The sequence below is a fragment of the Rattus norvegicus genome, chromosome 14 (assembly GCF_036323735.1).
Source record: "Rattus norvegicus strain BN/NHsdMcwi chromosome 14, GRCr8, whole genome shotgun sequence".
In the NCBI taxonomy this organism is placed as follows: Eukaryota; Metazoa; Chordata; class Mammalia; order Rodentia; family Muridae; genus Rattus; species Rattus norvegicus.
In genome coordinates, this window is record NC_086032.1 from 84802778 (window position 1) to 84827779 (window position 25002).

Sequence of the window (25002 nt, forward strand, 5' to 3'; positions counted from 1 at the left end):
GCCAGCGCAACGCGGGATGCGTCAGTACGCAGCCGCAGGAAGGAGGCGCCGCAGAGCCGGAACTAACGGGAACCGGCGGGGAGCGGAGCGGGGCGTGGCGTAAGAGAGGGCGTGGCTTGCCGGTGGCCGAGGGACGTGGGTCTCTGACTACACCTCCAACTGTTCCAATTAGTAGATAAGGGAACTAACTTATAAAGACGTGACCTTTTCAAAATCCGTTGTCCTTTGCAAATGTAAAGTCTTTTAATTTTTCTCAAGTAATCCTTTTAAGCTGTTTTTTTAAATTTCTCATAAAGTATGATAATTTTATAGTTTGTCAAATTACATAAATCTGCTCTACCGTGGAGAGAGATAAAGTATGCAGCATCTTAACTATCCAGGTCCAAACTTGAACCTACTTCCTACCTGTGTAATGTAAGCAGTGACAACCTCCCTGTGTCCAGACTCCTTCGTCAGTAAAATTGGGACAGTCATGTCTACTTTGGGACTGAGGATGTAGCTTGGTGGTAGGGCACAGGAGTAAGGCTTTGGGCTCCATCCATGAAAACTCACACCATATTACCACAGAGAAGTTATATGCCTTCTGTGTTTGTTTGGCTGCTTGGTGGGGTCTTACTGTTTCTTTTGCTTGTTTTTGTTTTATGGGTCCTCAGAAGCAGAGAGAAGAGGAAGACAAGATACTCGAGCTACTCTTGAACCTCATAAAGGTGAAGTGACAGGGTCATACACTCTCCTCAGGCAGTAGAGGATGGCTACATGAGCAAGCATGAAGACTGTGCTTGGAGTCTGTTTCCCATCCGAGCATCAGGCATTAGCACGATCAAATGTATTCTATTCGAGCCAAGATGCTGGGGGTGGGGGGTGTCTTCCTTAGTCACCCCTCACCATATTTACTTAAGCACGGTCTCTCAGAAACTCTACAGAGCTCACCAATTAAGCTAGCTGGCTAGTTTGCTGCAGGGGTCTTGTCTTCCTCTTTTATGTACTTTTTTCATGCTGTACAGCTCTGCCTGGCCTGGCATGTGCTATAAAAACTATCTGCTTCTGCCTCCCAAGTGCTGAGATTAAAGGCATACATCACCAAGCCAGGCCCATCTCCCTCCCTTAAGCAATGGGATTACAGGTCTTTATGTGCATATTAGGCCTCCTGATTCTGATCCTTACACTCAGCCAAAACACTACCCATGGAGCCATTTCCCCAACCTAACCAGTGGGAATTTCATTTTTAACATTTTGGGGTGTGTGTGTGTGTCCGTGATTATATGCCAGGTATGTAAGATACCCTGGCACTAGGGAGTCGTAAGCTGCCTGGTATGGATGCTACACTGCAAGTCCTCTGAAGAGCAAGGTGCTCTTAACCAGAGCCATTTCCCCAGCTCCGGGTGGAACCTGTGAAAGGGAGACATGCTTCCTCCAGCGTGCACGTTTTAACACACTGCTCCGTCGTGCCAAGGTGGTATTTCCACTACCTCACCCCATCACAGAAGAGACAGCAGAGGCTCTGGATTCAGGGGAGCCGGGCTCGAGCCTCGTTCAGAGCATGAGCTATTCTATTTCTGGGGTTCCTGCCCCACTTTTGATAGGCTGAAGGCTCAGAACCCTGTTAGAATGAGGGAGGGGCCCCAGCGTCTGTGGCTAGGTGACAACAAGGTACAGAGCAGCTTTGGCCAGCAGCCCTCCAGGCCCAACGCCAAGTCTGGGGTATACATAGCTTTCTCAGGTGACGTGTGACAGCCAGTAGCCTATGCTCTCAGAAGCAGGTACATGTGTTTTCTGAAATCCCCTCAGATGATTACAGTTTGCAGTAGAGGGTGTGTGTGTGCGTGTGTGTGTGTGTGTGTGTGTGTGTGTGTGAACTTATGTATGCACACTCTATTTGTGCCTTGTACTGGGTGGGAGGGCAGAAGAAGACACGAATGATGAACAACCACATGAGGGCTGAGACAGAACCCAGGTCCTCTGCAGCAGTCGTGTGCTCCTAACCACTGAGCTATCTCTCCAGCCCATTAACTACTCTTAACTCACGTTGGGAAGCCGCCGTAAACCTCTGTCCGCAGACCTTCCTGGGGGGGAAAGACTAGCAATTTCCCAGGCCTGCTGACCCTTGGTCCACCAGGTAGAGGAAGGCCCTAGTTTCTAGATGTCTTAAAAATGATCCATCTGTAAAGTTCAAGAAGGAAGACCAAAGTGTGGATGCTTCAGTCCTTCTTAGAAGGGGAACCAAAACACTCACAGGAGGAAATATGGAGACAACGTGTGGAGCAGAGACTGAAGGGAAGGCCATCTGGAGCCTGCCCTACCTGGGGATCCATCCCATATACAGCCACCAAACCCAGACAATATTGCAGATGCCAAGAAGTGCATGCTGACAGGAGCCTGATATAGCTTTCTCCTGGGAGGCTGTGCCAGAGTCTGACAAATACAGAGGCAGATGTGCACAGCCAACCATTTAACAGGGTCCCCAATGGAGGAGTTAAGAGAAAGGACTAGGGGGTTGGGGATTTAGCTCAGTGGTAGAGCGCTTGCCTAGGAAGCGCAAGGCCCTGGGTTCGGTCCCCAGCTCAGGGGGGGGGGGTTGGGGGGGGGGACTAAGGAGCTGAAAGAATTTGCAACCCCATAGGAACAACAATACCAATCAACCAGAACTCCCCCACCACCCAGAGCTCCCAGGGACTAAACTACCATCCAAAGCATACACATGGATGGACCCATGATTCCAGCCACATATGTGGCAGAGAATGGCCTTGTCAGTCATTGATGGGAGGAAAGGCCTTTGGTTTTGTTAAGACTCAATGCCCCAATGTAGGGGAATGTGAGGGCAGGGAGGCAGGAGTGAGTGGATGGGTGGGGGAGCACCTTCATGGAAGCAGGGGTAGGAGGGATGAGATAGCGGGTTTCTGGAGGGGAACCCAGAAAGGAGATAACATTTGAAATGTAAATTTAAAAAAAATCCTATAAAAGAAAATGATCTGTCTGTCCCAGCATAGCCAACTGTCTCACCTAGACAGTGTTCAAACCTGAGCTATGGAGTGACTTCATGCAAGAGCTGAGAAAAGAAGGAGTATTTCCTAGGAATTACTAGAATTCAGGAAGGGTGAGACAGCTTCTTTTGTGCTTTTCTCAGTCCTCTGATATAGCCCCATGTGGTCTCTAACTCACGATCACTTGGCCTCCCAAATGCACCATCAAATCCAGCCTTTTGGTTCTCTTTACAACTGATTTAACTCAGAAAGGCTGACATTTTTACTTTGTAAATCCAGGCAGTACACGAGACTCACTCCAGTGCTTTTCCTAGGTAGTCAACTGCTGAACCCTACAGGTTAAAACAGAATGGAGCTCCACAGGAGTGCAGCCTCCTGCTTCATTCTTCCCATGGAGGAAAAATGGGCTAAGTCCATGGTGTTGGGCACACTACAGTCAACTTCAGCTCTGGGGCCCTGAGAATGCTCTCTTCTGACATCAGAGCCAAGGACAACTAGAAAAGCTGAACAGCTTACTGCCAAGTACTACAACTCACACCGGGTCCGGCTGTACAAGTTTGATTGCTAAGAGCAGCCCTGACATCCTTGGGCTAGGAACATCAGACTGTCAGATAGGCAAGCTGAGCAGGCACAGTACTTCTGGAGCTCAGGGTGAGCTCTTCTCTTCCTACGTCTGAGTGTCAGTGGTTTCAGCTTGACTCTGTAGTCACAGAATTCTCCCAAAATGCCCTGCTTCCAGGGCAGTCTCCACTACTTCTAAGACTGGCCTGTTGTCCAAGTCTGATACATAAAAACAGATGGGTCCTGATGATATGTGGAATAACTTACTGTGTAGATCAGACTGGCCTTGGACTCGGGGGGTCTACCTGCCTCTGCCTCCAGACTAGTTTTGGTATTTTGTAGATAGGGTCTCGCTATGTAGCCCAAGCTAGCCTTGAACTCTTTGCTCTGTTTCCCAAATGCTCAGAATACAGATATGTGCAACCAATCTGTCCTATAATCTGTCCCTTTGAAACTGTGACCAAAAGTTAAAAAGTACAAACTCTGCATGGATCTAAATCTTAGGGATACAGAATGAATTTTGTTTCTGGGCAGTGGGCAGACCTAATTAAAAAAAAAAACAAAACAAAACCCTTTCAACATCTTGGAGACGGGGGTGGGAGATGGGGGGGGGTGTTGCTGCATATCCGGACTGACCCTGAGCTTTGGATCCTCCATCATCAAGTGCTAGTACCACAGTTATACACCACTCCCAGTTTATAAGGAATCTTTTTCTAAGCTGTCATGAATCTTGCCTTTCTTGTCTCAGACTTTAGGAACAGCATAAAGCAATTTTTAAGTATGGTTGAAACTTGAACTTGCGGGAGTAGGAGGGACTCTAAAGGCAAACACTCTGGTTTTATTCTTAGCATGCGTGCCTATGTGTGTTTATGATGTGTGTACATGGGGGTGGGGGCATGACACATGTGGAGGTCAGTGCACAGCGTTATGGGGTTGGTTTTCCTTCTAGTCTTATGTGAGTTCCAAGGACCAAATTCAAGGTGACATGCTTTGCTGCAAGTGCTTGTACCCATGGAATCATGTCCCAGGCCCTCTGTATGCAACAATTCCTAAGAAGGATTCCCTGTGCTTGAACTTGGAACTAGGAATAGAAGTGAAAAAAAGAAAGGTTTTGGTTTTTTATTGTTTTGTTTTGTGTATTTTTAGACATGGTCTATTATGTAGCTCTGGCTATCCTAGACCAGGCTAGCCTTGGACACCCAGAGATCTACCTGTCTCTGCCTCCTTAGTGCTAGATTAAAGGTGTGTGCCATGGGGCTGGAGAGACGGCTCAGCGGTTAAGAGCACTGACTGCTCTCCCAGAAGTCCTGAGTTCAATTCCCAGCAACCACATGGTGGCTCACAACCATCTGTAATGGGATCTGGTGCCCTCTTCTGGTGTGCCTGGAAACAGCCACAGTGTGCTCATATACATTAAATAAATAAAGTTTAAAAAAAAAAAAAAGGTGTGTGCCAACATGCCCAGCTGGCAAAAATAAAATTTTTTAAATGGAAAAGAAAGGTTTGTTATTTCTAACTGAACCAGCATGTTACAAGTTATCTTAATGCTCTAGGCAGATCAGAGATTCCCCTTTTCCTAAACTTAGTCAAACAGCAGGAGTTTCAGGACTGCTTTCCCTCTTACTACAAGGCCATACCTATCACCACATCACTAGGGCACCAAGTGGTCACCCTGGTAAAGCCAGGGAGCCAGGCCAGCAGAGGAGTGCAGTGGGCCTTTGGTTCAGGAAAGGGCTCCAGATCAGAGAGCAGGCAAGTACCCTGGAACCAAGGGCAACTTTGCTGAATTTAGTAAAGGGACAAGACACAGAAGAGGTTCTCAGACCACTGCCTGAATTCTCTGAAGACAAAAATCAGATGAAAGGAAAGCCCAAGATCTCAGCAGCAAGACACAGCTAAATAGAAAGTCTAGGCCTGGATGGAAGTGGACCAGGGCCCTGAAGCTTACTGAAGAGACTGACAGCTGATCCAGCTGAAGATCAACAGAGAAGAGCCCCAGGTCCCTGACCAAGCATCTGTCCCCAGCAGTGGCTAGTCTGCTGTGGAGACATTTCAGAATCTACAGCAGATCCTCTCGTGTCCTACTACGCAGGGGTAGTGCATTCTAAGATTTCCCTCTGGCAACCACAAAATGGGGCAATGACTCCCGTGCTGAGGTTATAGGAAGGTACTCTTTCCCTGTACCTGTTCCCCGGGACCCTCATCAGGCAGAGGCCATTGTCCCGAGTACAAGGACAGTGAAGGGTTGGAGAGGCAGAACCTCACACTACTATCGTTTGCACATTCATTCAACTCATTAATTCAACAAACATTTATTAAGCGCCTATGTGTGCCAGGCCCTGGGGACCGAGAGCTTCAGCCCTGCCCTGGAACGGCTCACAGTCTAGGGGCAGACAGTAACACGGGTGACGATGTGCAGTGAGGTTCTGAGGAAGGATGACAGAGTGCTGGAACCACAGACGGTGACTGAGGAGCGCTTCCTGGGCGAGGGTCGGAGTGCTCCACACACCGGTGCAAGCTCAGTGCCATGGCGGTGCCTCACCACCAAAACCTTCACGGCTGGTCCATGAAGGACCTACCTGTGTGGCTTCTGCTTCCTTGGGACAACCCGAAATATCCCTGTCTGCCAGCATCTGCAGTGACTAAGGGAGCTGGGCCCTACTTTCAGGGGCCAATGGAGGAGCAGCTACCCAGAGGGCCAATTGCCAGGAGCCTTGTCGTGGGTTAGGAACGGAGAGCAACTTACTGCTTGCATCACCCCACCCCGACCTCCGGTGTCTCCGGTATTTCTGAGCTAGTCGGAGGCTGCTGCTTAACACTGTGAAGAGACCCTTCAGCCCCGGCTGTCACTGGCCTGCTGCCCCATGAGCAGCAAGTACCAGCCAACCCTCGGGTGCCAGACACGCGCAGCCTTACTGGCTGTTGTCACAACAGGCAAGAGGCCCTGTAGTCCGAACGTCACAGCCTCCGCACCAGGTCAATGAGCTGCTGAATGTTTTTGTTTTGGTTGGACAAGCCATTCCTGATGTTTTCTAATAGGCATCTCTTCAATTCAAAAATGGCCTCGCTGTAGCCCAGGCTCACGGCGGCCATGGGTGGTGCTCCATGCCACAGGGCTGGGATGTGCCAGACGTGCTGCCTCTCGGTCAGACCCGCCAGTGTCCGGAAGCCGCCACCCTGCTTCTCCAAGTGGGTAGCCGCCCTGCTCAGGTCGCTGGGCGGGTCCAGGAGCTGCCTCCTGTCTCTGGGCTTAGGACTGGGAACAGGCAGGTCGTGAAGGTTCTGATACACAAACTGATAGTTGGGCATGTGTCCCATTTTTTCCAGCCTCAGGAACGCATGAAGAACGGCTGGTGGGATGTCCTTTGTTTCAGCTAGGCTGACCACAGTGACATTACTTAGCCCCATTAGCAGCGTGGCCAAGGAAGCCTCCAGTTCGAACCTGTCTCCAGCAGAGGCCAAGGCCCCACTGATTAAACCCCCAGAGTCTATTACTAGGATTTGGTCACAGCCCAGGTCCTGGCTGAAGCCCTCAGCTACAGGGAGGAGCTGCATGAAGGCCCCTCGGGCACTACAGCTCCTCCCAGTGGCAAACTTCAGGCCAAACATGGTGTTAAGGAGTGTAGACTTCCCTGTGCCCGGCACCCCCAGAGCAGAGAGAACCACTAGTCGAGATCTCCTGTCTAGGCGGACATGCAGCTCCTTGAGAAGCCCAGTGACCCATCGAACAGGGATGCTCAGAGTGGCACCATCGACCAGCTCCAGGGGCAGCCCACCCAGCAGCAGGTCCACAGCCAAACCTGGGAAGTGGGCAAAGCGCCTCTGGCCAGCAGGCAGCCGCCCTGCCTCCACCAGGCAGCTCTCCGCCTCATAGAACTGCCCCATCTCCCGCAGGAAGTGCTCCACCCCCAAGGGCTCAGGCCAGAGTGGCTCATTCAAGTCCGAGGGCCCACCGAGTTTTGGTCTCAGGGTGAGAAGGGTCTCTGGAGGCTGTCTTGGCCGTGGCTGGCCCAGTCGAGCCAACCCCCACTCCATCCATCTCAGGAAGTACTGCCTCTCACTCGGGGAGGGGCTGCTTACTCCCAGGATGAACTCCTGTACCCCCGAGGTGGGCTCCTGGCCATTCTGCTGCACCCGGAGCTCTAGGGCCCGGCGTCTCAACTCAGCCCGGTGCTTCTCTGGGGGCTCCGAGGCCCACTGGAGCTGACAGAACTCCCTCTCGGCCTGGGCTGCCTTCCTTGCAGGGTCGCCCTGCAGCCGCAGCTCATCTCTCTTGTAGGCGTCCACATCCTTGATCTTCCTGACGATCTTCTCCATCCGGTCCTTGGCCTTCTGACACTCCTCAAAGTCCTCGTCAACTCTGAGGCCTAGTTTCCGTGCGGCATGAGCCATGTCCTCCACAGACATCCTCCTGCAGGGGGAGCGAGCCACGCTGCACATAATGGCTCGGATCCGCCTCAGGAAGCCCTCGCCATCGGTGCTGCTGACCTTCACCAGGACGTGGGAGTGGTCGATCTTCAGCACGGGGATCAGCCTGTTGAGGAAGCGCAGGTTGGTATTCCGTTTCCCCCGGTAGGGGCTCAGGATGAAGTAGTACTTTGTGGTTGACTCCCTCATGGAGTACAGCAATTTGTACTCCTTCTTGCTGATGTTGTCAGTCAGAATGAACACAGCAGAGGAGACTTCTGTCAAGAGCTTGAACTGCAGCCAGTGGGACCCAATGTCACCCCTCAAGTTCAGAAAGGCCATGGGCTCCGGGAAAACATCTAGGTCCTCCTTACCACTGGGGAAAAACCAGGAGATCTCTACTAACCCGTCTGCGATCTCTCGGGGATTCGTGCCTAAGTTGAGGTCCCGATGCCAGAAGCAGTCCCACTGCCGTCTGGCAGGGCTGAGGACAGCATTGAGCAGCTGGGACTTGGAGTTGCTGCTGACGTCCATGCGAACGAAGGCAAACGTGGGCACCCTGGACAGGACCACACTGTCTTCTCGAAGAAAACTCCCAAGGCCCCGTGGGGGCTGGAACCACCATGTCCGCACAACACCCCGAAGGGCCCAGAGCAGGAAGGTGTGGTAGTGGTTTTCAGAATCAGGCAACACAAGTGGGAGTGCAAACTGACAGAGGGACATCTTCAGCAGGACTTCCTGCTGCAGAAAGGTGTCTGAAGACAGCAAGAGGGCACAGAGAAGGTCGAGGGGGTTCACAGGTGTATCGGGCATGGGCAGCTCCGAGAAAGAGTAGATATCAGCAGCGACGTCCTCAGCCGGGTCCCAGTACATCATCCCCTCCTCCGTCTGGCCCCCTTTCTCTGTGGGCCAGGCCTCTGGAGGCGAGTCCAGCACCATGGTGGTGTTCCTGGCTTCAGCGTTGAGGGCCTGCAGCTTCCTGAGGAAATGCCAGGGGAGGTCCTTGGGAGCCTGAGGAGCCCAGTTCTTCATGCTGTCAAAACTGATCTGCAGGGAGTCCTGGAGGGTGAGCTTCTGTACTTGGTATGTCTCCAGTCCCAACAGGGACAGCATTTCCTGAAGCCTGCTTCTCTCCACTGTACAAAAACAGAGACATAAATGTTTAGCCTTCATTCTCAAGTCAGGGCCAGAGCAGAGCTGGGTAGGAAAAGACGACCAGAGAAGGGTTGGAGGACATCTCTGAGAATAGGACGTAGTTCCAAGGGACCCCGAATATGCTGGGCTGACCTGTGGTCAGGGTAGAGGGTAAATCCTGTCTCAACTGCACCCCCAACTATCATGTGTGAGAGAGACACTGAATACACAGCGGGAAATGGGGTAGCCGGATGACTCAGTAGTTAAAAGCACACACTACTCTTCCAGAAGGCCGGAGTCAGTTCTCAACACCCTTGCCAGGTAGCTCATACTGTAACGCCAACTCCAGAGAATCCTGCAGCCTCTGCATGCACCCACACAGAGACAAAACCCACACATAGGTAAAACTAAGCTGCACCAAGGCATGGCGATGCACACCTTTCATCCCAGGACTGGGGAGACAGGACAGGGGCAGGCAGGCAGATCTCTTATGAATTCAAGGCAAGCCTGGTCTTCACAGGGCATTCCAGGTCTGCAGGATCTCACTATAAGACCATAGCTAAGACAGAAAAAAAAGGAGGGGGGTGGGGAAACTTAGGAGTTAGATTTAAGAATCAAGAGCGTTCATGTAGAAGCCATGATTTCTAGTTTTTCGAGTTTTTCTAAGCCAGAGCTAGACCTTAAGTGACTAGAGAGAGCACACATGTTCCTAGGTGTTGAGTGCAAACTCTACTTCTCAGATCTCAACCCAGGCCTCGTGGACACCCACCCCTTCATGCTCCAGCCCAATCAGGAATCTGGAAGCATTGTGGACCTATAATTCTGGCTGTAAAGTCAAGACCAGCATGAGACACGGCAAGGGCCTGCCTCGGAGCCTGGAGGAAATTCCCAAGGGGGTATGGCCACTCAGCAGTCACACTCCAGGTTATCTGTCAAATGCTCTTTATTTGTCAAGAAACTGGAGAAGATTTTTTAAAAGAAAATAGCAACCATATCTTGGCAAGAGTTTGCAAATCTAAGGCCAGCAATTCAGGGCTCCGGCTTGTGCTGTGAATTGGGATTTTTCTGGCGCTGAAGACGGGGCACCCTCTGTATGCCAGGCAAATGCTCTACCATTAAGTCATTATCTCCAACCTTAGTTAGAGATCAAGATGTGGTAAATATATTTAACTTTTTATTATTTTTTTAAAGATTTATTTATTTAATTTATATATGTGAGTACACTGTCTCTATCTTCAGACACCAGAAGAGGACATAAGATGCCATTTCAGATGGTTGTGAGCCACCAAGTGGTTGCTGGGAATTGAACTCATGACTTCTGGAAGAGCAGTCAGCGCTCTTAACCACTGAGCCATCTCTCCAGCCCTTATCATTTTATTTTTAAGTTTTATTTTTGTTCTGGGTTTTTTGTTTTATTTTGTTTCTAAGACAGGTCGCTCTATCCAGCCCTGGCTCTCTTGACTCTCACTTTGTAGCCCTGGCTATTCTTAATCTATTTATACCACGATGGCCCCAAATTACAGACCCACCTGTCTCAGAGATATACTACCACACCCAGCAAGCACTTGACTGTTTTAAAAACATTTTATTTCTTTTATGTATATGAGTACACTGTAGCTGTCTTCAGACACAGCAGAAGAGGGCAAAGGATCCCACAAATGTGGTTGCTGGGAATTGAACTCAGGGCCTCTGGAAGAGCACTCAGTGCTTTTAAGCACTGAGCCATCTCTCCAGCCTGAAGCTCTTGATATTTTGAAGACAGCTTCATTATGTAGCTCACGCTTTTCTTGAAATCGTTAGGACTATATCTGCAGGCCACCACTCCCTCTGTAACACTTGCCTTTTAGTGACTGTGATTATTATTCTTGGTTCTCAACTTGACATCTGGAATTAACTAACACCAAAAATGGAGGACACATCTGTAAGAGATTTTTGCTTAATTTGAAGTGAAAAGATCCACTTCTAATCCAAATCTTTGAGGTGGAAAAACACCTTTGATCCAATCTCTTGAGTTGGGAAGACCCACCTCCAGTGTGGGTCACACCTTCTGCTGGAAGTCTATATAAAGACACAGAAGGAGGAAGGTTTTGCTGTTTGCCACTTGCTCTCACCTTGCTGGCAAATCCATTCCTTCACTGCCATTCACTTCTTGAGAATTCCAACATATACTGAGGACCAGCTGAGACCTCCAGCCTTCTGGACTGAACAACTACATATATATTATGTCATATGTATGTATGTATAGATAGATAGATAGATAGATAGATAGATAGATAGATAGATAGATAGATAGATATGTACACACACAGGCACACACACAGACTCACTCTCTGAGCTCTGTTACTCTAGAGAACCCTGGCTCATGCAGTAAGCATTGGGCGCTGACTGTTGCTCTGTAGACAGAATGATTAAGATATTCAAACGCCAACCTATGTATTGCAGACGTTTATAAGCTGATGCTCACAAAGTTCTCACTGTTCTGGGGATTTGGCCTGATATCTTACCAATTTACTAATGTAAGTATGTATGTATGTATTTATTTTGCAGAACTGAGATAAAAATCCACATGCTAGACAGCATTTCACCATTGAGTGATACCCCTAGTTTTTGAGGTTTTTTTTTTGTTTGTTTGTTTTTTGTTCAAGACTGGAGGAGGAATGAGGGTGTTCCCCAGTCTTCTCTCAAGCCTGTGAATGGATTCAATTTTCCTGCCTTTACCTTGGGCATACAACACCATAAGCGTCCCATAGCACTGATTTTAGGGCCCAGAATTGTAAATTTATTTGCATGCATGAGCCATGGCATATGTATAGAGACGAGAGAAAAGCTAAGGCATCCCAATGTTACAACTTTGGTCATCAGGCTTGGCAGATAGCATGTTTACCCCTGAGACGTCTTGTCAGCTCGGGGCTCCAAGTTCTAGAGCAATACGACTGAAGGCCCACTTGAGAAGTTTCAAAGGGGCTGTGAATTTGGTTTAAAAACAGAACAACTGGTCAGATGATATGGTTCAGCAGATAAAACCAGCTGCCTCCAAACTTGATGACCTGAGTTTGATCCTCATTCCTACATGGTAGAAGAGAATAAATTCTCCAATTGTCCTCTGAGCTCTATACACCTGCGCATGTGCACACAAATATAAAAAGTAAGTTTTTAAAAATGTAATTTTAAAAAAGTTTTTGTTTTTATGTGCATGGGTGTGTGTGTGTGTGTGTGTGTGTGTGTGTGTGTGTGTATGTGTGTGTACACACTATGTGCATGCAGTGCCCAAAGAGGCCAGAAGAGGGCACAATAACCAAACCCAGGTCCTCTCAACACTGAGCCAGCTCTGCAGCCCCAACACAAATGTAATATAAGAATAAATGGATAAATAACAACAGAAGAACTACACAGGGCTGTGTAGACAGGGCTGTGACAGTTCTATATTACTTGGGTTTCCTTGACCAAATGAAGCCAGGGATGTACATCAACCATTATTGCTTAAGAGCATGATCCATCAAAGCAACTTGGGAAAACCACAGAACAGCAGCCTCATTCTCTATGTATGTACCACACCCCACACAGCCCTTAGGAGACCATTCAGCAGCTCTGGGTCCAAGTCTGCCGATAAGCAAAAAAAGCTATTGCTAGTGTTTCTTTTTTTTTTTTTTTTTCCTTCGGAGCTGGGGACCGAACCCAGGGCCTTGCGCTTGCTAGGCAAGTGCTCTACCGCTGGGCTAAATCCCCAACCCCTGTTGCTAGTGTTTCTAAATGTAGCTAACTGGGCATTGGAGTAACTTCAGGAGCTTGTTAAAAATAAGACACACCTTCACCTACAAAGGCCCCCCTTGGAGGTGTAGCAAGTTAAAGGAAACACTGGTTACTTTATAGCTAGTAACTTTCACCAAGTGGTTTTCTTCTAGCAACATTATTAATAGTTCATAAAGGGGTGATTTGATGGAGTCAAGTATGAGAACTAGCCACCCATACCGTCCTCCCCTTCAACAGAATGCAAAGCTAGAATGAGAAATTGAATACCTGTTGGGAAGTCATTGTCCTGAGCCTCATTTGTACCATCTGTAAGAAAAAGCAATGGAAAATAAAGGGGATTAATCAATAGGGTGCGTCTGGATGACAGGAGGTAGCTTAAGTAGAGCCTCCACTAAAACCGAAATTGCAATTCCCTGGAATCCTAACAATATAAAATGTAAAGCCACCGGGTCCTAGTGCCTTTCTTTTTTTTTTTTTTTTTTTTTTTTCTTTTTCGGAGCTGGGGACCGAACCCAGGGCCTTGCACTTGCTAGGCAAGCGCTCTACCACTGAGCTAAATCCCCAACCCCTCCTAGTGCCTTTCACTTCTTCCCTGCACCCTCCTTTCCCAGCCCAGTGTGTCTAAGTCCTGGAGCCCCTACCTCCATAATGGAACCCGCAGTCATCTCCTTCCATTTCTCTCCATTCCAAATCTAGAAAGAAAGGACACAGGCATTTCACCTCATCAGCAAGCTAGAACCTGTCTATGAAGTCTGAACTGAATGTGATATCAGGAAGATAAAAAAATTACCTTCCGTGTAACTTTGGAAGCAGGATGGTATGAGTGAAAACACAGAAGGACTCATGCATCAACCCACAATGTCCAGCAATTAAAAATCTCATTTAAGGGCTGGAGAGATGGCTCAGTGGTTAAGAGCACTGACTGCTCTTCCAGAGGTCCTGAGTTCAATTCCCAGCAACTACGTGGTGGCTCACAATCATCTGTAATGGGATCTGATGGAATCCAATACTCTTTTCTAGTATGTCTGAAGATAGTGACAGTATACTCACAGAAAATAAATAAATAAATCTTTTAAGAAATGTCACTCAAGGGGTTGGGGATTTAGCTCAGTGGTAGAGTGCTTGCCTAGCAAGCACAAGGCCCTGGGTTCGGTCCCTAGCTCCGAAAAAAAGAAAGAAATGTCACTCAAAGTGAAAGTAAGATACTACAAAAAAAAAAATTCCCTAGGAATTCAAAATGCAGTATGAAAAGAAAGAACAACTAGAAGAAAATCAGAGCCCAGTATAGGTGCTGGAGAAACCAAGAGGTCACCTGATGCTCTTACAGAGAGGGCCTGGTGCAATCCCTAACACTAGGCCCAATTCCAGGGATCCAGTGCCCTCCTCTGGCCTCTGTGGGCACTGTGCACATGTGTGTACAAACATACATGCAGGCAAAACACTCATACATATAATTTTGTGTTGTTGTTGCTGCTGTTTGAGACAAGGTCTATGTAGCTCTGGCTGTCCTAGAACTTGTGATGTAGGTGAAGATGGCCTTGAACTCACAGAGATCCATTTGCCTCCAACTCCTGAATGCTGGGATAGCAGATGTGCATCACTACACAGGGTTGGTAATCTGTTAGAGGCAGGAGTGTCTGTAATCCCAGGCTGCTCATCAGGAAGGTAGCAAGTTAAAGGACTGACGAGGTTACACAGAGTTCCAGACCAATATGGACAACTTAACAACACGTCTTAAAAATCAAAAGGGTGAGGGAGGGTGTGACTGTGACTCAGTGGCCAGCCCACACTCCAGGTCTCACTGGACACAAGGGCAGTGCGTGGCCCAGGTTACACCGTGGAAGTCCCATGCTGTGAGAACTGTTCCAAGCCTACGTGGGGGACTCAAAGTGGAGCACTGAAGTACGTTCACTGGCACCGAGTGGTCTCCCCCTGAGCATCACAGCATCCAACACACTCTGGCTAGTTTTCCATCAAGGTAGGATACTGTTCCCGAGCACTAAATGGACACATCACCACTGTTAGTGCTGGCTATAGTTCATAGGTCGTCCCCTATCTCACACCATCCACAAGAAATTAACTTAAAATGGACAGTCTACGTAAGAACTAAAAGCCGGGCTGGAGAGATGGCTCAGCGGTTAAGAGCACTGACTGCTCTTCCAGAGGTGCTGAGTTCAAATCCCAGCAACCACATGGTGGCTCACAACCATCTGTAATGGGATCTGGTGCCCTCTTCTGGTCTGTCTGAGGACAGCTACAGTGTACTCATATATAATAAATAAATCTTTAAAAAAAAAAAAAAAAAAAAAAAAAAGAACTAAAAGCCATGAAACTCTTAGGAGACCTGTAAGAAAATCCTCACAGCCTTGGACTTCATTCTAGTTTCTTCGATGTGATACTAAAAACATAGCTGGCAAAGCAAAAGGTAAGTAAAAAACCTGTGCATCAAAAGACAACACCAAAAAAAAGTGAAAACCGGCAGGCGTGGTGACCTTTACTCCCAGCACTTGGAAGCAGAAGCCAGATCTCTCTGAGCCTGAGGCCAACCTGACCTACATAATACACTCCAAGCCAGCCAAGCGGTTTAGTGAGAGCTTGTCTTAAAAAGCCTGAACGCAGAGCTAGGGGCTATCTCGGTGGCACAGCACTTACCACTACGATTTGAGGCCCTGGGTCTGAATTCCAGCGGCAACAGCAACAAAACACACACACGCACATGCGCACACACGCACGCACAATAGAGAGACATACACTAGCACACATAAACACAGGGACAGACAGACAAACATGGGAGAGCGGAGATGGGATAAAATATTTGCATAGTATATATCTATGTCTCAAATAAAGATCTAGAATTTGTATGACTTCCAGATTTTTATCAGAAGAAGCTGAGATGGAGTAATCTTTCTACAGAAAGAAGAAGAAGAGCTTAGGCTTTAGAGGCCCACAGTCCCCAGCCAAGTCAGAGTGCAGAATCCCACAGCCAGAAGAAACCTATTTAAAAACAGGGCTAATCTTACCTGCAATTGCCACAGATGTTTGGCTGTCTGAAGGTTTTACTTCTGGGGCCACTTCTCCCAGGTCTGAATGCCTGAAGATTTTTGAGAAGAAAATTATCATTAAAATAGTTCATGGGGCTGGGGATTTAGCTCAGTGGTAGAGCACTTGCCTAGGAAGCGCAAGGCCCTGGGTTCGGTCCCCAGCTCTGGAAAAAAAAAAACAAAAACAAAAAACAAAATAGTTCACTACTACTTTCGCCTAATCAAATTGGCTGTATATAAAATCTCTCAGGGAGCGTCTGTAAACTACAACCTCAGGTTGTTAAGATGGCTCAGTGCTAAAGAGCACATACTGCTCATCTAGAGGGCCCGGAACATCCACATATCCTTATAATGTAGTCGTTCAGAGCTACAAACGCTGGGTACATCCTAAATCCTTGAAATCAGACCTAGGAGCTGATCCTGGGCCCCTGTGCAATACGCACTACGACTCCAATTGACAGCCCTATACACACTAGCCTGGAAATGCCACCACTCACTCACACAGCTGCCAGCCACTCACAAAGACATAAGATACATACCCTTTGACCAGTAATTCCACTTCTATCCTAAGGGAAAAGAATAAGATTTAGTTACAAAGACGTTGATGTGAGCTTGACATTCAAGAGCAAAAGCTTTGTGCCCATTACAAGCCCAGTAAAAGAGAGGGAATTCAGTCCTATTCTATGGCCAGCACAAAACATTCTTTGGGCTTCTTTTTGTGAACACAGTCAATTTCAGGTGTACAAATTAGTAGGGATCAAGTTACAGAATAGTATAATATAAATATGATAAAATGTTGTATGTTTTGTGAGAGATAGAGAAATGTTCATCAAAAGTTAGGGGACACAGAACGAAAATGTCTACACTATAGAACTGTGTGGGAGAGCACAGACCTGTAACCCCAGAACTTTATAGGCTGAAGCAGGAGGATCTCAATTTCCAGGCCAGCCTGGTCGACAGAGCAAATCCCTGTAGAAAGCAAACAGTGCAGACAAGAAGGTGTGTCCTCTTTGTTTTCACTGTGTGTGCTGAGGTACAAACCCAGGGCCTCCCACACGGTAAACGCTCTGTAACCCACTCACTCCCAGTCCAACACTACAGAAGGCAAGGCAGAAGAATCACAAGTTCCAAGCTACATCCTGAATCCAAAGATAAAATAAAATTCTAAAATTCGAAATTATTTTAGGTGTATCGTAGAAACAACATGGGCCAGAGAGATGGTTCAGCAGGCGAAAGTCCTTGCCTCATGAATCTGACAACTGGGTTCAGTCTTGGCAATCCACGGGGGAAGCCAGAGGTAGCAGCACTCCTCTGCCCAGAACTCCTCTGACGAGACGGTAGATAAAGGAGAGAGGGGAGAACAGGCCAGCCAGTCAATGGTAGAAAAGAGGATAGCAAGAGCAGAGGAGCGACAGGCACCATCTCAAAGCAAGGCGGAAGGAAGAAGCGACTCCTCCACAAGTACACTGTGGCGTAAGAGTACCTGTACACACACACACACACACACACACACACACACACACGCCCATGTGCCCGCTCACCCACACACACACGCATATATGTGTGCACATGTGCATATGCACCCATGTACAATACACATGATCTTGAGCACATGCCACACACACGCAAAATTTTTTTAAAGAGAGCAAGCAAGCCTTGTTCTAACTGGAAGATGAACACACAAATATTGGGCAAAATTTATAAAATTTGCAGGGGGTGCTGGAGAGATGGCTCAGTGGTTAAGAGCACTGACTACTCTCCCAGAGGTCCTGAGTTCAGTTCCCAGCAAACACATGGCGGCTCACAGCCATCTGTAATGGGATCTGGTGCCCTCTTCTGGTGTGTCTGAAGACAGCTACAGTGTACTCATATACATAATAAATAAATCTTTTTAAAAAAACTTGCAGGGGTGCCTGGGTAAACTGTGGCCTCTACATACATACGTATGTGTCCCGTGCCTAAGTCTATGTATGTCTGTATGTACATGTCTATTCCTGTGTTTGCTGAACGAGCCAGCAAGCAAAGACAGCAGTAAGCAATGTGAACACCTTCAGAGAGTCCACGCTAAAAGAACTCAGGGCTCCTTGGAGATGCTGGCTAGCACCAGGACTGAGAAGGAGAGGAGAGAGACTTGAGCATGTGGGTAAGGAAGCTCTGCAAAGTCTTGGAGAATGTCTCAGCATTCACGTAGCAGCTCAAGGGTCTCCCACTGGCCAAAGCTGGGATAACATGAGCAGGAAAAAAATGAAATATGGTAATTAAAACCAGTGAGAGCTGGAGAGATGGCTCAGTGGTTATGAGCATCGTTGGGTCTTGCAGGACCTGGGTTCTATTCCCAGCAATCCCATGGTGGTGTGTAACTATCCCCAGCTACAATTCCAGGGGCCCTCTACTAACCCCAGACACACACATGGTACACATAACACACACACACACACACACACACACACACAACACTACTATGTATAAATAACTCTCAAAAGGTAAACAATCTAGGAAGTACAGACAGACAGATGACTGTGAGCTCACCTGGGCCTGCATAGTGAGGCTGTCTCCAAACCAGCAACAGCAGTAAGAAACAAACACTGAAGAACAAAATGATTTGTCCATATACGTAACAAACAGCTCAAGAAACAGATGATACAAGTGCAGGGGAGGAACACCAACAGAGCCATGAGGCCGGGTGTGGCAGAGGCAGGTGGATCTCTGTGAGCTGGAGACCAGCCTGGTCTATAGAGTGAGTCCCAAGACAGCCAGGGCTGCACAGAGAAACCCTGTCTCTAAAGCAAACAAACGAGAACAGCACCATCTCTCCACTGTGCTTGCTCTGTCTCGAGTCTCCCTAGGAAGTGCCAGTGAGGAAAACCCAACAGCAGAGCTCAAGCTGAGCCAAATGAATCTTAATAATGAGGTCAGACCTTAGTGTGTGCCCTCTGTGGCCTCCTCACAGCACACTAAGACCAGTGACCTTCTACTGGAGCATGAGAGATGAAGTATCTCAAATACAAAGGAAACATTCCAGAAAACCACACGCAGCAGATGATCCTAGATTATATCCTGAGGAAGGAATTCTGGGGTGAGATGAAAATGAAATGTAGGTCCCGTCAATGCTGTGGTTATATAACAGAGTATCTTATTTCTTAGGAAACGGATACTGAAGGGTTTAAGGGGAAAGCACCAGGAAGCGAGCAACTAGTCTCCCTACACACTGAATGCACTTGGTATCTCAGAGGTCACTGCACTGAAAGCCTAAAACCAACACAATGGCATTTGGAGGTGGGGCGTTGGAAGGTGATTAGAGAAACTCCCAAGAACAGGTTTATTAAACAACAGAAGAGGGGTTGGGGATTTAGCTCAGTGGTAGAGCACTTGCCTAGCAAGCGCAAGGCCCTGGGTTCGGTCCCCAGCTCCGAAAAAAAGAAAAAAGAAAAAAGAAAAAAAACAAAAAAAAAACCCAACAACAACAGAAGAGGCCCTAAGCTAACAGCAGAGTCTGGCTGGTGCTGTGGCTCAGTGGTATTGCACATGCACGGCGTGTGCAAGGTCCTGATGTGAGAGCGGGACTACAGAGACCCTGTCTCAGAGGGCACAAAAGGACTAGAGTAACTGACTGTAAGGAGGTTCGTGAGATGGCTCGGCAAGTTACAGTACCTGCGGCCAAACCCGACAACCTGAGGTCAATCCTTCTAGTCCACATGATGGAAGGAAGGAAATGTTGTCTCCTGACTTCCACATGTTTGTTGCATGCACACAGGAGTACACACAAGTACACTCTCACTTGTGCGCATGCACACACTAAATAAGTAACATATAAAAGAAGTGTGTCTGGTTAAACATAGTCCCTCAGAACAGAGGCTGCAGGCCTGCCTGCCTCAGAGGTTCACGAACACTGCCAGAGGATCATAGACAGGCTAAGCCACACAACAGGTTTCTACAGCTCAAGACATAGTTCCAGCCATGTTCCGAGGCTGGACACTCATCCCAGGACGTATATATATACACGCTGGCCAGTACTCAAAACAGGAATTAGACTTCACCCCTTTCTATTCCACACAAGGAAGCAGTAAGCAAACAGCAAAGAACGACTTCCTAACCATGCTCGCTGGCACGTTCTGTTTTCATTCTAGCTTGCAAACCATGTCAACAGAGATGTGCAAAGCAAGGCTTGGGGGTCCATCTCTGCCCCTGTTCCTCACTGAACTCATGATGCCTTTGAACAACAGACTGACTGTGTTACTCAACATTAGTATGTTGAAGTCCTCACCCAATGTGATTAATTTGGACTTGAGATCTTTAAGTAACTTAGCATGAAATAAGGCTACAAGGTGAGGCCCTCATGTGACAGGACTGGTGACCTCCAAGAGGAGGCCCACTCTCCCCCTGCAGACACAGAGAAATGGCCCTCACCAGAAACCGAATCTCTTGAACCTACCTGCTATATCCCAGAATCATCAGCTATAACCAGTTTATGGTGCCTTACAGCAGCTCATGAAACTCCCGAATCTACACTACAAGGTAGGAAGCAGGGCTCAGAGAGATGTGGCAAAGACCTGCCCATATCACCAAACATGGCTGGAACCCAAAGTCAGCTGGTTTCTTTTTAGCACATTCTCTGTTTTTTATGAGTTTGCAAAGTTTTTCAGCTTTTGGTTCATCTCAGTGGTGCTGAGAGTTGACAAGCACAGGTGAGCCACACATCGATAGGTTACTGACTGCTTTGGGTAGTAAGAACACCTCTGTTTTTAAAGTTCCCTTCCCCTTATGCCCTACAATTCCAGAAAGTGGCAAGAAAGGTTCCTCTTCTTTGATGCTGACTGTGGACTCTTATCCTAAACTAAAATAATATCCCAAGAAATTTATCCTGCCCCAAAGCCTGGCTTTATGAGACCGAAATATGTAAACCGCTCTGGATGTCTTGAGGATTGAACCGTGTGTGATCCTAACTGGAAACAGGATCCTTGCTGGTCTAATTAGCTAAACAAGGATGAGGTCACAGCCAGGTACGGTGGTTCATGCCTGTAACCCAAGCTCTTGGGATACTGAGGCTGGAGGTTTATGGCTAAGTCTGACACCAGCCTGAACCACCTGCTGAGTCCAAGTCCGCCTGAGCTATAGAGTAAGATTTTGACTCAGAATAAACAAAAGATGAATAAGTCATGACGTGGTAGGGAGAGGGAAACTGGACACACTCGAAGGACAGCGACAGGTGAAGATGGCAGTGACGTCAGATGTCAGCAGCCTTCAGAATTCTGGGATTTTAAAGCCTCCAGCAGTGAAAGGATAAACACTGTGTCAGGTGTCTCTAGAGCTGTTATACAGCAATTCTCCTCCTAGATTCAAATCTTCCAACTTGGAGGCAAACATCTTGGGACAGGGGTTGTAAAGGGAAATGAGGACATTCTGGGACAAGGTGGAACACGCCATCTTTCAGAAAAACTCCCTCAAGACAGAGAGTAAACAACTTAAAATAGCTTCAACAGCCCCTGAAACCGAGTCTTCGCTTGGCTCCTCCCTCCCAGGAGTGAAGAGCAGAGACTGCTGAGAGGCTCTCCTGGACAAGTCGAGCTGCACAGAAGGGTCTGAGACCAGCCCAGCAGCCCGGAAGAGGCAGGAGAGGCTCGGACCATCCGCCTCCTGTAGCCGTGCAGTGTGTTTAGCTCCCAGCTTTGTGGGCTCTCAGCCATGATCCGGTGGGCTTTGGTGATTCCGCTGTCCTTGAGTCATTTCCGCTCATATAAGTAACTCCCTACCCATTCTCTGAAAGTAACCCAATAAAATTCTGTGGCTCATCGAACCTGACTTCCATGGTATCAGTGCTTGCTGTCATGGGCCTCACAATCTGGGGTGAACAGATGTGTGTGTTGCATCTCCCCAGGAAAAGTCCATTATACAACAGTAGTACCCTGTGACACCAGCTACAGGGAACAGCATAGTCTATGTGTGCTTCAAGAGCTGTCACCTCATCAACCCAATCTTCACAGCGATCTTTCTTTTAAGATTTATTTATTATGTATAAGAAGTACACTGTAGGGGTTGGGGATTTAGCTCAGTGGTAGAGCGCTTGCCTAGCGAGCGCAAGGCCCTGGGTTCAGTCCCAGCTCCGGAAAAAAAAAAAAAAAGTACACTGTAGCTGTCTTCAGACACACCAGAAGAGGGCATCAGATCCTATTACAGATGGTTGTGAGCCACCATGTGGTTGCTGGGATTTGAACTCAGGACCTCCGGAAGAGCAATTGGTGCCCTTAACCGCTGAGCCATCTCTCTAGCCCCACAGTCTTCTTTGTATGTGCCTGATTCTTTTCCATGTACAAACCCTGGTCATACTACCCCAGAGCCTGCCCTAATCCTGTATAAGACCTCATTTTAACTAATCAGACCTACAAAGATCCAGTTTCCAAAGCCACATTCACAGGGGTCTCCGGCTTCAACATATCTTATTGGGAGAACATTAGTCAGATTATGATAGCACCGAAGCTAGGGCTGGGCTGAAATCATCTGTTGTGTCTTATTTCCTCCAAATTGAGACATTTCCTCCTGGAGGGAAGGGGAGCTCACAAGGCTCAGAAAGCCCAGCCGTTACAAGAACCACAGGCCCCTCCCCAGGCTCCAAAAGCAATAAACAGCAGCCCCAAGATGGCTGTCAGTAAAGTCCCTGCCACACAAGCACTGATGCACACATCTGCTACTCCTTACTGTGGGAGCAGGTCCACGGGGCTCACACCTAGCCAGCCTCCCTGGGTCAGCGTGCTCCCAGTCCAGGGAGAGACCCTGATGTCGTGGAATACAGTGAAAAGTGAGCAAGGGGCTGAGAGATGGCGCAGAGGTTAAAAGCCTGTGTTCTCTTGCAGAAGACCTGCGTTTGGGTGCCCCTGCTACATGGGGTGGCTCACAACTACCTTTAACTTTAGAGCCAGGGCGCCCTGGTTTTCTAGCCTCTTGGGCACTGCACTCATGCACAAACCCACACTCTGCCGTACATGTAAACATGATTAAAACTCAAAATAGAAAAGTAATTAAGTGGTTAAAGAGACACCCAACATGGACCTCCGGTCTCCACATACATGGGTATACACGCCATACAAACAAATGCCACACACACACACACTAAACAGGTAAGAATAAGGGGCGGTGAGACAGTGCCACAGGTGAAGGTGTGGGCTGTCAGGAGGGGAAGCCTGAGCTCCATCCCGGGGACTCACACGGCGGAAGGGGAGGTGACTTCCACATGCCCTGTGGCATGCCCTGCAGTGCCAACACACACACGCACACACACTCACACACATACACACACAAAACACACACACACACACACACTCACGAATACACACATACAGAACAAACAAAAGCACAAGATAAAGAAGGACAAAAGCAGTAAATAACAGTGGGGCTGCACACAAAGTGTGCAGTAAGCTCCAGGGATGCAGCCACCAGGGTCACCACCCATGCTGATCTCTGGGTGACACAGCTGCTTTTGGATCACCCAAGTTCCTATAATTAACCCAGTGAACTAGAGTGGACCTGCTCCTTTGTTCTGTACATTGGGTGCACCAAACTTCGGCCTTGGAGGGAAGCTGGGGCTGAGACAAGCAGATCCTGGTCAGAAAGAAAGAAAGAAAGAAAGAAAGAAAGAAAGAAAGAAAGAAAGAAAGAAAGAAAGAAAGAAAGAAAGAAAGAAAGAAAGAAAGAAAGAAAGAAGGAAGGAAGGAAGGAAGGAAGGAAGGAAGGAAGGAAGGAAGGAAGGAAGGAAAGAAGGAAAGAAGGAAAGAAGGAAAGAAGGAAAGAAGGAAAGAAGGAAAGAAGGAAAGAAGGAAAGAAGGAAAGAAGGAAAGAAGGAAAGAAGGAAAAGAAAAACAGCAATTGAGAAAGGCACTCAACTGTGGGCCTCCACAGAGCACTGCAACACACATACAAAGTAACACACACACACAGAACACACATGTACACACATACACACACATACAAAGTAACACACACACGCACACGGATACACACACGCACACGCACATGCACACACACACTCACACACACTCACACACACTCACAGACACACACACAGACACACTCACACATACACACACTCACATACATACACACACATACACGCACTCACACACACAGACACACAGACACACACACACTCACATACACAGACACACACACACTCAAACACACAGACACACACACAGACACACACAGACACACACACGCACACGCACACAGACTCACACACAGACACACACACTCACACACAGACACACACACTCACACAGACACACACACAGACACAACACACACATTCACACACATACACACACACTCACACACATACACACACTCACACACACACAGACACACACACTCACATACACACTCACACTCACACACTCACACACACAGACACAACACACACACACTCACACACACAGACACACACACTCACACACACAGACACACACACTCACACACACAGACACACACACAAATTCATTTCGGAGCAGGTGCTACTTTAAAGCTCTGTTGGGCTTGACTTCCTTCTCTGTGGGAAGGGGAAGCAACAGCACCCTCTGCCCTCTGCATAGGCTTGCCATGAGGATTAGTTGACAGCCGAAAGACTCAGGACGGGCCTGACAACACACTTGTTGGAAGTGGGCCGGATCTAAATTTAAGAATAGTCTCTGGACTGGAAAGTCCCTGACTCTGAGATTCTGGTTTTTTTCTAGGCACAGAGAGGTCAAGAGCAGGTCTGATGGTGAAGAACTGGCCCCGGAGCCAGAACACGCCAGCCTCCAGTACCCCAACAAATCACCAAGTACACACACGTGGGGACCTCAGATTCACAGACCACTGCAGAGCCTGAGTGCTGAAGGCACAACCAGCCACGCCCCATGTGCAGAGGTCACAATGTCCGTCTATGCAGTGAAGGTGTTCCTGTCAGGTTTCCCCAAAGCATGATGCATCTTTTGTTTCCTCCAACTGTGGCATCTCTTTGTTCTTTCCTCAACCCCCAATATCTGGCCCACTCAGTCCAAGCCAGACTCTAGTATGAAAGGCAAGCCCCTCACTCCCACATATGCTGGGTTGAGTATCTTCCCAGACAGGAAGAGCAAAAGACTAAACTAATCCTTGGG

The 25002-nt window shown here is 48.0% G+C and overlaps 1 protein-coding gene across 8 annotated transcripts in view; it reads right to left on the bottom strand.

The window, feature by feature from the left end:
* Positions 1 to 5838: 5838 nt before the first annotated feature.
* Urgcp (upregulator of cell proliferation) overlaps positions 5839 to 25002 on the bottom strand; it is a 44170-nt gene continuing 25006 nt past the window's right edge. For 2 of the 8 annotated variants that reach the window (XM_063273225.1, XM_006251315.5), the window contains exons 2-6: positions 16414 to 16435; positions 15854 to 15924; positions 13475 to 13525; positions 13101 to 13139; positions 5839 to 9085 (exon numbers count right to left, since the gene is read on the bottom strand). In XM_063273225.1, coding sequence (XP_063129295.1) covers positions 6501 to 9085; positions 13101 to 13139; positions 13475 to 13508 — 2658 coding nt within the window. In that variant the 5' untranslated portion in view covers positions 13509 to 13525; positions 15854 to 15924; positions 16414 to 16435 and the 3' untranslated portion in view covers positions 5839 to 6500. Of the gene's footprint in view, positions 9086 to 13100; positions 13140 to 13474; positions 13526 to 15853; positions 15925 to 16413; positions 16441 to 16767; positions 16844 to 25002 lie in introns of all 8 variants that reach the window. The other 6 variants (XM_006251312.5, NM_001077660.2, XM_039092051.2 and 3 more) reach the window with 4 other exon arrangements.